The 17,480-nt window shown below is 36.7% G+C and overlaps 1 protein-coding gene and 1 non-coding gene across 2 annotated transcripts in view; both read right to left on the reverse strand.

Moving 5' to 3' along the window:
• LOC138691581 (glutamate receptor-like) overlaps positions 1-9,019 on the reverse strand; it is a 39,101-nt gene extending 30,082 nt beyond the window's left edge. Inside the window, exons 1-2 of the mRNA XM_069814116.1 lie at positions 8,714-9,019; positions 3,724-3,827 (exon numbers count right to left, since the gene is read on the reverse strand). Coding sequence (XP_069670217.1) covers positions 3,724-3,827; positions 8,714-9,019 — 410 coding nt within the window. The remainder of the gene's footprint in view (positions 1-3,723; positions 3,828-8,713) is intronic.
• A 6,106-nt stretch (positions 9,020-15,125) lies between these two features.
• On the reverse strand, positions 15,126-15,198 carry TRNAV-AAC (transfer RNA valine (anticodon AAC)). The gene has a single exon. It is a non-coding gene; the product is annotated as a tRNA-Val (tRNA).
• Positions 15,199-17,480: the final 2,282 nt, after the last annotated feature.

Genomic DNA, 17,480 nt, shown 5'->3' on the forward strand with positions numbered 1-17,480 from the left:
TGCACCTGCGAAAACGGAAGGTTATTATTTCCGCGTTTTGTAGCCGTTCGTGAGTCTGTGAGCAAGCAATAATTTTTCACCTTCTGAAATAACAATAGAGAAATACTGCATTTTGTGAGGAAATTTGCTGGAAACATTATTAAAGAGGTAAGGCATCTTTAAACATTCTATCTTAACTGTATTTTTTCTCTTCACTGCTGCCAGTTTTTATTACGCGGTATGGTCATCTCTCCCGTTAAAAAAGGAGAGATGGCCAGCATTTTTCCGGGACAGATGGCCTACAATTGAGGAATATTATTATGTTAAAAGTATCGTTATTTCTAGATTCCGATAAAATATAAAGCAAAGCCCGTCAGCAAACGTGTCTTTGGAATGAAGATGACTTATACCGTGCTTTTGAAGCCATTAAATATGGCACTTCTGTACGTCAAGCCTTCATTACATTTCATATTCCAAGAAAAGCCCTGGAAAGTAGAGTTAAAACAGACAATTCTACAAAGGGTGCAATGGGACCAAGTGACACATAGGCAATGACAATGGATGTAGGTTTGTTCGCCATATTAAATATGCAGAAACATGGATTTTCCCTTACAGGGACGGATGTCTATAGTCTCGCTTACATTTTTGCTGAAGAACTTGTCAATATTCTCTGACTGGCTGACAAGCAAGCATTCTGATGGGAGCAGATAAAAAAGTTATTTTTTTCACCATGTTAATAACGTCAAAAGAAGTGCTTAGAAAAATTTTGGCCACTTGACCGCAATTACGAGGGCCGTAAAAAAAGTTCGCCAGGGGTCGTTAACAGAAAGAAAACACAATTTAATTTTAAAAATTTGTTGAACAGACAAAGCAATTGTTGAGCTATTTTTTCAACACATTCCACACCGGAATGAGACAATTGTCATATCATGGGATCGATAGAGGGGTGCAGGCGGCTGTCCAACGCTGGTTTCGATCCCAGGAAGCTGACTTCTACGACACAATGGCACAAAAATTGATCCCATGGTATGACAAATGTCTCAATTCCAGTGGGAGATACGTTGACAATTAGCGCAACAATTGCTGTATCTGTTTCAATAAATCTTTCCATGTAATTGTGTTTTTTTCTGTAAACGGCCCCAGGTAAAATCACTTTTTGGATGGACTCGTAATTACGGTCGAGTGGCCAAAATTTGTATAAGCACTTCTTTTGACATTATTAATATGGCGGAAGAAAATAATAACCCTTTTATTTGCTCCCATCAGAATGTTTGCTTGTGAGACAACGCTTCCTATCCCGGAAACCAACTGGAAAAGATACTGTTACTTTGACCTTTCAGGATTTTGTTTCATTAACATGTTCCTAAGGTCCCGCGTCGTGGTCTAAGGCATCCTGCCTAGGACTCGCGTTACGGAATTCGCGCTGGTTCGAGTCCTCATGGGGGAAGAAATTATCTCATGAAATTTGAGCCAGTATATGGGACCGGTGCCCACCCAGTATCGTGATGCACTTGGGTAACTGCGATAGGTAGCGAAATCCGGTTAAGAAAGCCTGCTGTAACGGCTGGGGGGGATCATTCGGCTAATCACAAGATACAGCCATTTGGTTGGATGATCGTTCACCTCTGCTTCGACATGTGGACGTGAGGCCAGCAGCCGGCTGGTCGATCATGGTCCTTCATGGGCTGTCGTGCCTCGGATTATTATTATAATGTGTTCATAAGCGTTTCAATTTATTTCTGTGTTGTTTTAAGGAAAATTCACTAAAAGAGGAAAAAACAAAAAATAAAGTTGTTGAAAAGTTTCAGACAATCATAATTATGCACTTAGACTCTATATTTATGTGTCCAGTGCATAAAACCTCATTCTTTTACAAAAAATGTTATGAATTTACTTAAAAATTATGGTGGCCATCTATCCCTATATCCTATGGCCATCTCACCCACATACGTTGGGTGAGATGGCCAGTGACCTATTATATTTCAAACGTATTTTTTTTATTACATCAGTGAATTCTATGCGCCCTGAGGCACTGTAGTGGAGAAATATAACATAGAAGGAACGTATTTGATTTGTTTCGTATTTATTTACCAATCGGTTACCCTGTTCTAAGTGATTAAAAAAACTATGGCCATCTAACCCGGAATTACCCTATAGAAAATTTCATATTTACAAAAATGTGACCTTTCACCATATAGTTACTAGCTTGCGGACCAGAAAGTAAATTTGTGTATTTTATCCTTAGTTGAGCAGTTTTGGAGGACTTGCTCTCATTTTCTTGAATTAGAACTTTTTGAATACCTGTCATTGTTCTTCGGTACTCTTTTTTCTAACACAATCCTTAATAGCCTGTCTAACAGATCTATATGATAAACAAAGCAAGACGCTCAGAACCTTTAATCCTTGGTCAATCTGCCACCCATTCCTCGTATTAAATAGGTACGTCTATGTCTCGGCATCCATATAGTGTTACTTGAATTCCATACCTCACAGTCATCTCTGCTGCTGTCCTCTCAGCTTGTATTGAAAGTGCAGTAATATTGAAAAATCCAAAATAACAGTTTCCAACCTAGGTTTTTAGTAGGTTATTTTACGACGCTTTATCAACATCTTAGATTATTTGGCGTCTGAATGAGATGAAGGTGATAATGCCGGTGAAATGAGTCCGGAGTCCAGCGCCGATAGTTACCCAGCATTTGTTCATATTGGGTTGATGGAAAATCAGGAAAAAACTTCAACCAGGTAACTTGCTCCGATCGGAAATCGAACCCGGGCCACCTAGTTTCGCGGCCAGACGCGCTAACCGTTACTCCTCAGATGTTGACTCCAACCTGGGAAGTGTAATAACTAAGGCTTGGAAGTTGAACTAAAAATTGCCTAAAAAGACCTTTATAACACCTAAATATATCCTAAAAAGAACCTAAAGACTGGAAAAAGGGACATAAAAAGGTGATCCAAATTAATTAATAATTTCAGATTCAATTACATATTTAATGAATATAATGTTTCAAAAATACAAAATTCTGATGGTATGCAGCATACAGTACAGAAAAAAAAAATTATACGAATGAAACGCTTCTTCTTTCAGACATTATACTGTATATTTTTTAGATTAACATGATTAAAAAAATTCCGTGTTTGTTAAAATGAGTATTTGGATAATTTAGAATGAACGATTTTTGCCACCTACAATGAAATTGAAATTAGTAGGCCTATAACTAGTCTCATATTTGGCTTAACCATACTAGGGTTATAGAAATTGGACTTCGGAAACCTATCTCAGTTAGCATTGCAGTAGATCACAATAGTCATCTCCAGGTTCTTAGGTGTAAAGGATCGTCGGTTTTCTGACAGCACGTTGCGAAACATCGAGAAACTTCTCTCCACATCAACGGATGTCATTGGTGCGTACTTTAAGCAAGTAAGATCTCATGATGGATTCTTGAATTGTAAAAATGTCAATAAAAATATAGTCGAAAGAAGCTGAAGTTGCAAAAATGGTCATAAGACCTAAAAACACTAAAAAAAAAAAGGACCAATAACCCAAAAAACGCGAAAAAGACAAAAAAGTACAAATAAAACCCGCCATTTTCTGACCTACAATGATCCAAAATGAACATTATTACTTTAGGCCTCGTCTTCGGACACTCGAAAAGAAAAGTACTTTTCCTCAACTTCCGAGCCCTAGTAATAACATATTTACAGAATGGGGTTAAAAGAATCAAAGTTTCCCAACAAACTTACGTGAAGTTCAGTCTGTACTGCAACTCGTACATGATTTCTCCATCGTATCCCGTCAATCTCCACACATTTTTCTCGCTCACATAAATCAAATCTCTGTAACCATGCTGAAAAATTAAGATAAAAATTAGACGGGGCTAAACTATTTCAAATAATATGAACAGTATGGAGATCGGCCGCTATGGAAGATGTACAGCCTTGGAAACAATTGATGGCGCATAGGCGCATAGATATTTTCAAAGTCCCAGAAAGGAGGCACTGCGCATGGTCAGAAAACGAGCGACCAGGTTCACAAGCGAACTACTAGTTGAGGTAATAACATTCGTTCTGTTTCGTTGTATGTCATCCCTAAGGCCTACAGTATATTAAAAGGTAAAGATATCCCCGTCACATGCCATGAAGGCTCTTGGGGGGCATGGAGTTAGAGCCCCATGCTTTCCATGACCTCAACACTAGAATGAGATGGTGTGGTCGGCACCACGCTCTGACCGCCTTTTACCCCCGGGAAAGACCCGGTACTCAATTTTATAGGAGGCTGAGTGAACCTCGGGGCCGTTCTGGAAGTTTGGCAACGAGAAAAAATCTGACACCACTTGGGATCGAACCCCGGACCTTCCAGTCCGTAGCCAGCTGCTCTACCAACTGAGATACCCAAGGCCTATATTACACAATCAAATTTCTGTGTCACAGAATATGATAAAATTGTTGACCAAATATATATGATCAAATGTAAGATTTTGACTATATTACACTATGTCAAAGCTTTTATCATATCTTTCATCACAGTTCTAATAATGGGTCCACAATAGTTCTATGCTTATTGTAACTGTAAAATATGCAGTAATGGTTATTGCATTAATACGAGTACTAAAGAAGAAATCAAAGAAAAAATATATTTCGTCGGCTTAGAGTGTAAACCTGCTAACTAATAAAATTACAATTTTACAGGAGAAACAAAAAACTGAGTATAAATTAACTCTGAAACTTTAGGGCCAAATCCAAAGTACAGGTGGTGAAGTTTCAGAGTTAATATATACTCAGTTTTTTGTTTCCCCTGCAAAATTTCCTTTAGGTTAGCAGGTTTACACTCTAAGCCGAAGATTTGGGTTAGAGATTGGGGTAGGGAGAAAAGATACAAAAGGAATACATCAAACTCTACTGAGAGAACTTTAGTGTGAAGATGTGAATTCCTATATATACTAAGTATTTAATAATGGTTGATTAAACATTTCATGCGACTCATAATATGATATTGAAAGTTTTGTGGTTTTCACGAACCATTTGTACTTAATGTCCGCCATTTTCTTTCTTCTCAGTCACAGATTTTATCAAAGGTATGATGATGACCATAACTTTTATCACAGAACTATGTCACAGCTAGATGTGATCATATATGCTATATTACACTATAAAAGATTTTATCATATATATTTTATCACACTTCTGTGATACATAAATTTGATAGTGTAATATAGGCCTAAGTAGCTAGAACAAGTGCCAGGAAAAAGAATTTAGCTTAAATAAGTAGTGCGGTAAAGATTGTGAATGAAACAAAACAAAAGAAAGAAGCAAAAAGAAAGAGAGTGAAACAATTCCAAGGAATGCATGACAGCAGATCGAACATGCTACTGACTGCATGGGAAGCAGGCACACTCTCCACTAGACTAAAACCGTCCGTGATAGAAATGGTCTGTATGAAGTTACGCAGTACTCCAGGGCATACTTAAATAATGAAATTGGACATTAACTTGGTTTGGTTTAAATTAATGACACATTATGCATTACTTGTGGATCTCGCATCTCTCAGCTATAGAAACTACTCACTAAATCTCGTGTAGTTCGAATTTGTGCGAGGGGGGCCTCACATCTAGCATGCGTCGGTTCAGAGAAACCAAGACTTGAGGAAATACCAAGCAAAGCATGAAGCAACGAGCGCTGATATGCGTTCAGACTAGTCAAAAGCAGTGACAATCATTGCGTGATTTCAAGATGTCCATTTCTAAACTAGTGAAGACTTCACGTAACCATGTGTTCCAAGAGGAATGGCAGGATTTTTTTTCTTGCATTTCTTTGATGCGTCAGTAATCTGAAACGAAATTTTATAGAGCACAGTCCTAACGTCATTCATATTTACTAAGTGTTTAAGACTTCGTACTCCTAACAGATAAGTTATTTGAAAAAAATAGTGGAATCTGACAATTTTCATGTTTTCAATCGCTTTATACTAGTACAATTTTTAACGTGGAATGTTTAAGTGGACACCTATTCGGAATAAATGTCAATTGCCATATCTGTAAAGCACAACGCGCATCTTGCTCCTTAGAGAGAGCGCGCCGATGCAACCCGCAATATACTATATGTAATTGCCCGTTAGCGGTAGCGGGCTAATACAACCCGTAACGGAAAAACAAATTCAGTTTGAATATCATTCTACCATACAGGATGTTTCCGAGCTGGTGTTACAAACTTTCAGGGATGATGGGGAAGGGCACATCAATTTGAGATAAGGAACCCTGGTCCGGAAATGACAGAGTCGAAAGTTATAAGCAAAAATAGTTGTGTGGAAATGGAATTGTAATTTGGCACCACATGCCCTCCTTCCCTTAACCTTTGAAACAGTCGTGAAAAGATGATATGGGCCGGATGTCTCCTACGTGGGTACTTGTCTCGATGCAATCTGTGAGCTTGTCTACTGTTCTCATTGGCACATCCGTATTCGAAAATCAGGTCTGCATATTCCGCTCTCGTGTACTCTTCCATTTCACTAGGACTGATCGACTGGACACTGCAACTTGTACACATACACTGCTGTCTACAGACGTGCATATCAGGACCAACCATGTCCGTTACACATTACGCTATCTGCATTGCTTCAGTGTAGTTTTCTATTCCCACCCCTCAGACAGCGCACTGAACGGAATACTATAGGTAGACAACGTAAACAACGTCAGATGAATACAGTATATGCAAGATGTACAGATAAATACACACAAATAAGGTGTACAGAGGAATAAAATTATTTCATTTCCACACAACTATTTTTGCTTATAACTTTCGACTCGGCCATTTCCGGACCAGGATTCCTTATCTCAAATTGTAACATGTGCCCTTCCCCATCATCCCTGAAATTTAGTAACACTAGACCGGAAACACCCTGTATATACACATATTTTATTATTATTATTATTACTATTATTATTATTATTATTATTATTATTACTTTCAAGAAGTTACTAGTGGTTTGAGCAGCGAATACAATTTCAAAATATGTTAGTCTCAAGTCTTTCGCTGCCAATATCTCAGTGAATATTGCCTCCATACTTCAACGCGAATAACTATTCTCGAAACAGGAAAACTAGAAATAAAAAATCTCCCTGAACTAAAAGACATATATGCTTGCTCAATTAAAACTGGTCATGCATGTCGTAACTCCAAGTATTTTACATTCAATGGAAAAAGAGCACATAATAATAATAATAATAATAATAATAATAATAATAATAATAATAATAATAATAATAATAATAACAATAATAATAATAACTTTTTTACGAATTAAAACCTATTGACAAGTATCTTAAAACTCTTTACTATGGTAAACATTACTTTCTTTCGTAGTAGTAATGCCGCACTTTGACTATTGTGACGTGTTGTTCACTGACTTGAGCACCGAACTCTCGAACAAACTACGTGTTCATAGTATGTGTATAAGATATGTGTGCAATGTCCGACGATATGATCATATTTCACCATTTTTCGAATCTTTATCTTGGCTCCGGTTCAAAATCGCAGAACTTTACACCGTCTTTCTCTTCTACTTCAAATTCTGCGCACCTCAACCCCAAGATATCTGTCGTCTCGTCTTGTGTATTTATGCTCAAACCATAACCTAAATACTCGATCTCAGATCACCGGCACATCGAGTATACCTCATCGTAACACTTTCCGATACCTTCCATCATTCACAGTTTCCATTTCTTGTCATTGGAACTTCCTACCTCATATCTTATCGGGCTGTCAGACATTTACTAATTTCAAAACCAGGTTATCAGCCAGATTGCTTAGACTGTGAGCTTTCCTAAAACATAATTTTTTCTAATATATTATTTTTATTTTTAACATAGCCTATAAATTTTCTTTGGTATTTTAACAATTACTTCGATTCACATTACTATAATTCTTAAAATTATATCTGCAATGCTTGGGAAAAGTGGCATAAGTCAGTTTTCACAAACATTTTTTATTAATTTATTGACAACTTACGGAACATCTGCACGCTTCGGAAAAGAGACATAAGTATTTCTCCCATTACAATAATTCATACAAAAGGAAATCAAATCGACATAAACCAGTGTGAAAACAGTTTTTTTTTCTTTCTCCCGTGAAATTAACATTTTTGACTTGTGCCACTTTTCCCGAGCACTACAGACATGTAACTAAACTTTTCATTTTGTTATTATCATTATTATTATTATTATTATTATTATTATTATTATTATTATTGTTATTATTAATTGTATATTGTTCCTGATTTCTCGCATTTTTGTATTTGCTACTATTTTAGTACTGGTTGAGTGGAAGAGAAGGTTTTATGGCCTTAACTCTGCCAGTAGAAATAAATCTACTAAATAAATACTTGCAGTTAATTCTTACCCACACGCTTTATCAAATTTTCTCCTCCAGTGTTATGAACGGTGTGGCAGATAAGTTAAGTCACGCTGAGAGTTTTCCTGACATTTGAACTGAACTGACAAATATATTTTGAAATGTTGGTACAAAATAAGAGAGTAGACCTATAATTCTCGGGCTTGTAATTTGGAAACATTTTTAAGAATATCTTAAAGTTTGTATTCCCTTTTAATAATAATAATAATAATAATAATAATAATAATAATAATAATAATAATAATAATAATAATAATAATAATAATAATAATAATAATAGGTAATAACCACTTAAAAATGTAACTTAATGACTTTACAGTAAACTTACTATAGGAATAAATGCTGCTTTAATAGGAATTCCTTGAAGATTCTTAGGCTTCCAGGAAGAACCTCCAAGCCATGTGAAGCCAGCAATGTAACTCCAGTCTGCGATCCGATGGAATTGCAGGGCTGCGTAGCGTTCAGTACGATACACCAGACTGAGGGATGCTGCCGAGTACCCATTCGACAGCAGCGCCACCAACAGCTCAGAGTCGAACCTCACGTAAATACCACTGAAGTACTGCTCCAAAGACGTCGCAGAGTCAAGAAACAGGAGAATTCTTCTCTTCACCAAACAGCTGAGTTCGGACATCTTAGGAAAAATAAATGTTGTCACTTAATGACGTAAACTATCATCATTTTGCGTAGTTAATAAAATAACCACAGTCTAACGCACATATGCATAAAATAAATACAAGTAGGCCTACCTAATAAATGTCATTTGGAAGGAATTACATTTTTTTCTGTTATTTAACTACGTTGTATCAATTAGGTACATATTAGGTTATTTAGCGTCGATGGAATTTGTGATAGCGAAATTATATTTGGCTAGATGAGGTCGAGGATTCGCTATAGATTACCTGACATTCGCCTTACAGTTGGCGAAAACCTCGGGGGAGAGGGAGAATCAACCAGGTAATCAAGTCAAGCAGGAATCGATCCCAAGGCCTGATCAGAAGGCAAACATGCACATATTATTCTTACACTGTGCAAAAAGTGCACATTAGTGGTGGATTTAGTGAGATAGTATTTGGCGAGATGAATCAAAGGATTCGTCAGTCTTTGGCGAGATGAATCCAAGGATTCGTCATGGCAATACCTAACATTCGCCTTGCAGTTGGAAAAATCTCGGAAAGAACCAACACGGTAATCTGTCCAAATGAGATTTGAATCTGCATCGAACGCATTTTCGAATAAATATACAAATCCTAAGTGTATCACACAAAACCAGAAAGGATACATTACATTGGTGAAACCGAGTTAGAGAAGAAAGTTCACGTCTTAATCGCAACCGGACTTCAAAGAATATTAACTCTTAAAACTAGGTCTATTGTGGACTCAGCTGAAGTTAGTGAGATCAACTCCATAAACTGTAATAATGTAATTATTTCTGATAAGTCAGCAAACTAACTGTTTTAATCACTATTCCGATAGAATTGGATCTACATTTTCATCTCCTCTGAATTCCACAATAGATAATCATTTTTCATACAGTTATAGAGTGTGGAACAACATCTTGTCATAACATAACAGTAGTATCTTCAGCAGAGGTAGCAATAATAATACACAACTTAATAAAAATAATTCTACTAAAACTTATTTTCTAATTAATCATTTTTCAATTTCAATGATTAAGTAACGTCAAAATTCAATCTGAATGAGAAATTAACGACAAATTTCCCTGAAATCCTCTCAGCGATAATGTTGTGGAGTAACGGTTAGCATCTCTAGCAGTAAAACTAGCGGTCCCGGGTTCAAATCCTGCTTAGGACAAGTTTCCTGATTGAGATTTTTCCGGAGTTTTTCCTCAACCAATCAAGAGCAAATGTTGGGTAACTTTTGGCGCTTGACCCTGGGCTCATTTCGCCAACATTATCACCTTCATTTCACTCAGACGTTACATAACCAATGCGTATTTAAAGTGTCGTAAAATAAACAAATCCTCTACTTGATTCAAGCCATTTCTATGTGTGATAAGAGTACGACATGGGATCCACAGCTTTATTTCACTCTCGGTGAAAGCCGTGCTAAGAACTTTATTGCCCTAAAATCCTTCACACTCGGCCGGGTTTGAACCCGCGAACCTCCATTACAACGGTCAGCATGGTAATAACACAGTCTAGTGTATACAGTCACGAAGCTCAATACGTAGAGAATATGCATCTATAGATAGTTGCTAACCACTAGGATCGCTACTATCGCCTCATCACAAACAATGCGAAATAGTGCCGGCACAGTCTATTGTTCCTAGTGCCTTCACAACTCAAGCTTCTTGACTGTATATACTAGACTGTGGTAATAATTCGACCACGCACAACTACTTCCTAGAATGGCTTCGTGGTCCACTTAGCATCAAAGAGACAGTAGGGCAAAATTTATGAAAACCAAATTATAAATGGACATAAACTACTATTTCTGACCAGAATATCTTGTAATGTCGAATATGGGAGCCCTCAAATACCTGTCTCCTTTATACTTCAATGGCGTGTATACAGATAATTGAAAATTAAATTTTCGGTGAAAGGTTTAAGATACATTAGGAATAATCTTACCTTTGCTATGAAGCGTTGTGTAGTATTGGGCGCACCTAGGAGAATATACAGAAACTTATGTTCTTGTCTCACTGGCACCACAGTGTCATTCCAACTTCGTATATTTGTTGACATAATTGGCATAGATTCCACTGATTTCAGTAATTGAAAGCTGTCTTTGTCAACAAGATTAACAAAACCTAGGTAACAAAATTATAGGTATGTTAAATTTTAAAATGTTGTTCTTCATGCAGTATCAAGCTTGGATATGTTTTTACCATACAATAATGTGTAAACGGTTATGGCATAAAATCTAAATCACACAGTTTATTATTGAACCCGTGTTTATTCTAAGGTGATTATTGTATAAAAAGTATTTTTTCAGCGATTTTAGTAAAAACCAGGTGAACATGTACTACAGTTAGGCCGGGTGCACACAGAATCAGACGCGGCGCGGCGCGAAGCAACATTTTGTCTGATGGTACTTGTCTCCCATTGATTTCTTATGATGGGGTGCACAAAGAATCAGACGCGACGAGACGGTCGCGAGGAGACACGGGGATACAACATTGGATGACTGCTTGAATTTGGTCGCGAGCAGAGACTGTCTGATAGCTGCAGTGTACAGCGCATGCGTTAGTAGCCAAGTCAACGATTGCGCGCTTCCACTGTCTGCAAATACTATTGTTGTGTAGTGCACATTATTCATAATGGAGCTCGAAGCGTATAAATTAGTTGTTTTAGTACAGGAAAGATACGTTCTGTACAATCTCTGAAACTATATCACGACAAAAATGTGGTTTCTAAAAATATGTGAGAAAATTGCCAATGAGATGAAAGCAACAGGTGAATAACAATTAATAACAATAATTTGTATTAGGTCTACTTCTGTGCTCTAGACAATCACTTATTATTATCGATTTAACATAATATCTTCTATTATTATGGGTCGTGAAGTAGTTATAAACATAATTTAAAGATGCTTTCAATTCTATAGGTTTTTAGGCCTCCTTAGGAAATAATAACCAAATACAATACAATTTCTGATATAGACAGTCTCATTCATTGACGCCATTTTCTAGCCTAGGCCAGTTTTCCAAAATCGCACAGCCAGCAGATCGGTTTTAGCGAGTTGTGAGACACTATAAAGCAAAACGTCGCGTCGCGAAGAGTCGCGCCGTGTCTGATTCTGTGTGCACCCGGCCTTACAGAAAAAAATAATGGACTGAATTGAATTTCTTGTAAATAAATTATAAAAAAATGTTATAATATTCTAAAGATTGAAAGTAATCAAGCTCACCCCGTTTTGCGGTATTATTATTATTATTATTATTATTATTATTATTATTATTATTATTATTATTATTATTATTATTATTATTATTACTTTGTTCACCGACCCCCCCCCATTAACTGTTCCTCACACCCTCAGGGCCACGGGCCCCCCAGCTGACAATCACTGTTCTAGAATGCAGGTAAGCAAATGTTCCAGCATTAGCGTCCGTGCCGTGTCGAGCCTTGAACCAAGGACAGGAGAAACAAGTGATGATCAGTGAAGATGGCTATGAAGTGACTAAGGAGCGGATTCTTATGTAATTAAATATTCTTTTTGTGTGTGATAAAACACAATTAACAAAGTTAAACATTCCGAACATGAAGTTTCAAGTTTAAAACCCGAATTTTATTTCACATAAAAACTCATATTTTCACAAAAAAAAAATATGTAAATACATATTCTCAGGAAATGTATTATAAATACATAAATCTTGGAGATTTTTTACTAAAATAATTTTTTGCAAGAACTTTTAAATACCGTATTTTAAAACTAAATCAATTATATCACTCAGAAGTACGTTATCTTTTTAAAGAATTCTTGGTTGATTCGTGTTTCTAAGTGCTGTGTAGTGTATCCATTTTCGTAATAGTATCGCCTCAAGTTCTGAGAACTGCTAGGCAGCATATCAGTGTTATTGTTAGGGAATAAATTAACATGGATAAGGAGGAGAGATCTTGCAACACGTAATTAGGAATGTTTATTGTTGCTGAAGATGATTTCATTACACGCTTTTTTTGTGAAACACAACAGATAAGAGCTCGGGTATAAACATTATTTAATTTAAACAAATCTCTCGCCTCTCGCTCATGCCCATCAAGTAAGGCAATAGGCCTACATCTTGTTGTGATTCCCTGTTATCGAGCTTCGTCAATCGATATCCTTCAAGATATACTGAAAGATGGTTGTTTAAAAAACGATTTGGCTTTTCTATTAGCAAATTTAAGCTTTTTGTGTGACACCATAAAAAAAAACTCCAAACATCCAAAAAGCTGTTGTCCGAAACAGGGAGGTTCGTGCCGTGGAAATTAAACTAGACTCGCTACCAGGTTCAGAAATACAAGTACTAAGGGACAAATTCCAGAATGTGTTTGGGAAAAACAGTGGATATAAAAAAATGTGTAAATTTGCTCAAGTATTGGAGGGTGTGCCTGTAGGTGAAATTGACGGTGTTTATGTTTGTGACATTCCTCTCTTTAAATATGCACGTCTGATGTGGAAAGATCGTTTTCACAGTATAAGTCGTTGTTCAGAGATAATCGGTATGCATTTGTGATGGAGAATTTGGAGATGACCTATGTTGTTCACTGCAATTCTCGGCCAACTACTAGCACTCAAGTGTGGTTGGTGAGTACCTAGTAATATATATATTTTTTTTTCAAGCTAAGTAAGGTGTTTTTGTCATATTTAAAACAAAATATTTTTTAATTTTTAGCAAATATTTTCGTACTTTTTAGCACATAAAAAATAATTACATTTAAATTTTTTTGCACATAAAAATCCGCTCCCTAGTAATGACTTATATCCCTCGGCCAAAACTTGGCTAGCTTAGTATACTATGTTGTTGCAAAATATCAAATTGAAATGAATGATGTGTTTCAACAGCGAATAAAGACGAGTATTTTCCCTGGACGAAAAAATTTGTGCTATCCCTTGCAACAAAAATTAAAAAGGAACAAAAAGTAAATCAGTGAATGAAAGGCAAGTAATAATTACTTCACAAACTTCTCTGTATAGTTGGCCTTGATTTTTCACGATGTTAACTTGCCGTACGATTTTTAGCTACAGTACGATTATTTAGTCCTGACAGTCGCCGGAGATGTGCGCCTGAGTCAGGCGAGTCCATTTAGTTATGCCAAGGGGTGTATGGGTTAGTTACTCGCTTGTCTTCGCAGCAATCGGATGTCATACGTGCGGTAGAGCTGTATGTTTCTAGTACAGTTAAGCTGTACTGCATTCCTTTACCTATCGCTCGCCCTTATCTCTACTCCGGAGCTCTCCCCACTACTCCTATTACTTCCCCTCTTTCGCGTCGCTGAGCTGTCAGGACTAAATAATCGGTCTGTACGTACTTACTGTATCTGTACTTTAAGATCGTTCCTATTAGTTTACGGCCTGGACTTGGCACGGCATGTTTCCCGTATTGCGTATTGGGGAAAGCCAATGTAGCCTATGTGCAGTACCTAATGAAATATTCGGGATCTCTAACAGTTTTCTTAATGTTATTTGTCTTATATTCCTTCACAATTTTGTAGCAGCACTGTTAATGGTTAAGTACGTAAGAACTGTGATTGAGGCCTTGGTTTTATGAACATTGTTTTGTAATGGCTGGTTCACAATAAACCGGGAACTGCAACAACAACGAGAATGGAAGTAATGTTAAAGTAAATGTAATTAAATGTGAGCATTCACAATAGTTAATTGTGAATAATCACATTTAAATACATTTATGTTAACATTATTTCCGTTCTCGTTCTCGTTTACGTTCCTGGCTTATTGTGAACCAATTAACTATTGTGAATACTCACATTTAATTTCATTTATTTTAACATTACTTCCGTTCTCGTTGTCGTTTCCGTTCCCGGTTTATTGTGAACCCGCCTTTGTACCTAAGAGTATTAGGCCTACTGTAGCGTACACCAAACTTCCCACAAACCTGTTGTAACATTTCTCATGTTCCAGCACACGAGTTTTTAAACACGAGTAAAATTTCAGAGCAGAAAAGCGAAACTAAACGCCTGAACATGTATAAACTTGATCGTCTATCACAATTTCATATTAATTATTCAAATTATTGAAAAAAAGCATATACATGGAACAAGAAAAAAAATTATTGTTTCCGCCCGGGATCGAACCGGGGACCTTCCGCGTGTTGGGCGGATGTGATAACCACTACACCACGGAAACCATATGTGTTTATCTCTGGTGAAAATAAAGGAGTTCAGATTTATTGAAACCATAAATATATCATTATTACGTCATGGATGAGACTTATATTCATAATGTACGGTAACATAAAATTTAAAATTTAAATTCAAAACTACTGATCATACATTCTTCAACAGATTACACCACTGTCTTGTCCACCGCTGTGGAGTAACGGTTAGCCTGCCTGACCGTGAACCGAGCGGGCCCGGGTTCAAGTCCTGGTTGGGACATGTTACCTGGTTAAGGTTTTTCCCGGGGTTTTTCCTCAACCCATTAAGAGTAAATGCTGGGTAATTTTCCGCGCTGAACCCTGGACTCATTTCGTTGACATTACCATCTTTAAATCATTCACACGCTAGATAACTACAGCAGTTGATAAAGCGTCGTAAAAAGCCCACTAAAAAAAACTGTCTTATTTATGTATGTACGTTCCGCAGCATTTGCTTACCTCATCCGGAACTCATGAACTTACAAGACGGTACGAAATCTGTGTGTATCCAATGCCTACCCACATTACTTACGTGATTCGGGTTAGTTAGGAAAAGTTAGTGTATCTCTCTTGCAGTCATTCCCAATGTTACAACAGCCATTCGGAGGCCGATAAAACAGAAGACATGTAAATAAGATAAAAATTCCGAGAAAACTTTTAAATATCCACTTAAAAAGGAAGATATTTTGAGAACGGGAAAAACTTCATGTAAAATCTATCACAACTTACCTTCGTTGTCTGAAGGCAAAATAAAGTGGAAGCAAGATGGAATGTAAATCGATTTTTTAATATCAATTATAAATTTTGTTATACTACTATTTACAGGTACCGGTAATGCAATTGCGTCTTCATACTGCATGGAAAACAGTACAAATACTAACAAATACCTCATGGTTCTCGTGACCATTCCTCGTGAGATAGTGGAAACCTCTACAGTAACAGTTTTATAGTTTGTGGTATAAGCCAGCAGTTAAGATTACTGAAAAGGTTCACTACAACAGAAGTAATGTAATGCATAACAGTAATATAGGTTATTACAGTTATTATATTCATTGCAGTCGTTCATAAATCCAAGAAACGGTGTACTATTCTTATTTGAAGTCATGACGCCTTTGGTAACGCGTGACAGTTCCTGTGCAACTGATGCTAGCTACCAATACCTTATTTTTTAGTTCTTCTGTATTATAAATCTATTTGAAGTGTCGGCAACTACGTAGGGTATGAATACAAAGTAATGTGACATGTCTTTAACTTGCAGAACCAGGGAAGAAATGACTTTCCAAACTTTAGTACTCCACTTACCTAGACATTGACATATGTTACAGCAGCACAAGCTTCATTTCATAAGATGTCAAGTTTTCTCAATGAAAGCATTTGCAGATAATTTCATAACGAGTCTCTACACAATTTTTGATAGACTTAGATAAAAAAACAGCCTATTTTATAAAGTTATAAGAAAGGATAACTGAATACGACAACTTCACTTCCCTATTATCGCATACAGTCCGGACGGAGTCCTTTCGACTGGTTCAATGAAGGGATGTGTTCATCAATGTGTATTGTACAGGGACATCATTTTATTTTTACTTCAATTTTTATTGTACCTGAGCTTTTTAATGTAGGCTACTTCACTCCCACCCCCTCTACTACTAAACTTCCAACTGTTCTCCTCACAGAACCAAGCGTATACAGTCAAAGTCGCCTTAAGGTCGTAGTAAACAAAAACAGTATTGAGTTAATGAGTATAGTACGTTCCATAAATATGTTCGCGTTTTCCAGTGACGAAAGAGCTTTCAATATTGAATTATATTTTCGCACAGGTACTGTCGTCCGTTTGCCTACGTCGCATTCCGATTTCCCTCACCCGCAACTGTCTAAAATAACTTAAATAAAAGTAATTAACTGTCACGTGATTTCCCCCCTTTCTACGATCCTGCGACTTAACCACTTGGACGGACGTAGATAGCATGTCTGAGTAATGTTATCTGTGCGGGTCGGACTGAGGTGAAGATTGAATTTGCAGTACGTAAGGTACTCTTTTATATAATAGGTATAGAATTATTTTAACATGAGTTACTAGTACGAAGGACGAAACTGGTAATTGGAATTAGATGCAATAGTCTATACTGCGATAATATGCACAAAATAACTGAAGCCTGTATCGAAATGAACGGCCACCATTTTCAAAAATGTGTTTAAATATCCATTTTATGATTTCTTTGAATTTAATTTCATTCTCTATATTGTACGCTAATGTGCTGTAGACAGTATA

The sequence above is a fragment of the Periplaneta americana genome, chromosome 1 (assembly GCF_040183065.1).
Source record: "Periplaneta americana isolate PAMFEO1 chromosome 1, P.americana_PAMFEO1_priV1, whole genome shotgun sequence".
In the NCBI taxonomy this organism is placed as follows: domain Eukaryota; kingdom Metazoa; phylum Arthropoda; class Insecta; order Blattodea; family Blattidae; genus Periplaneta; species Periplaneta americana.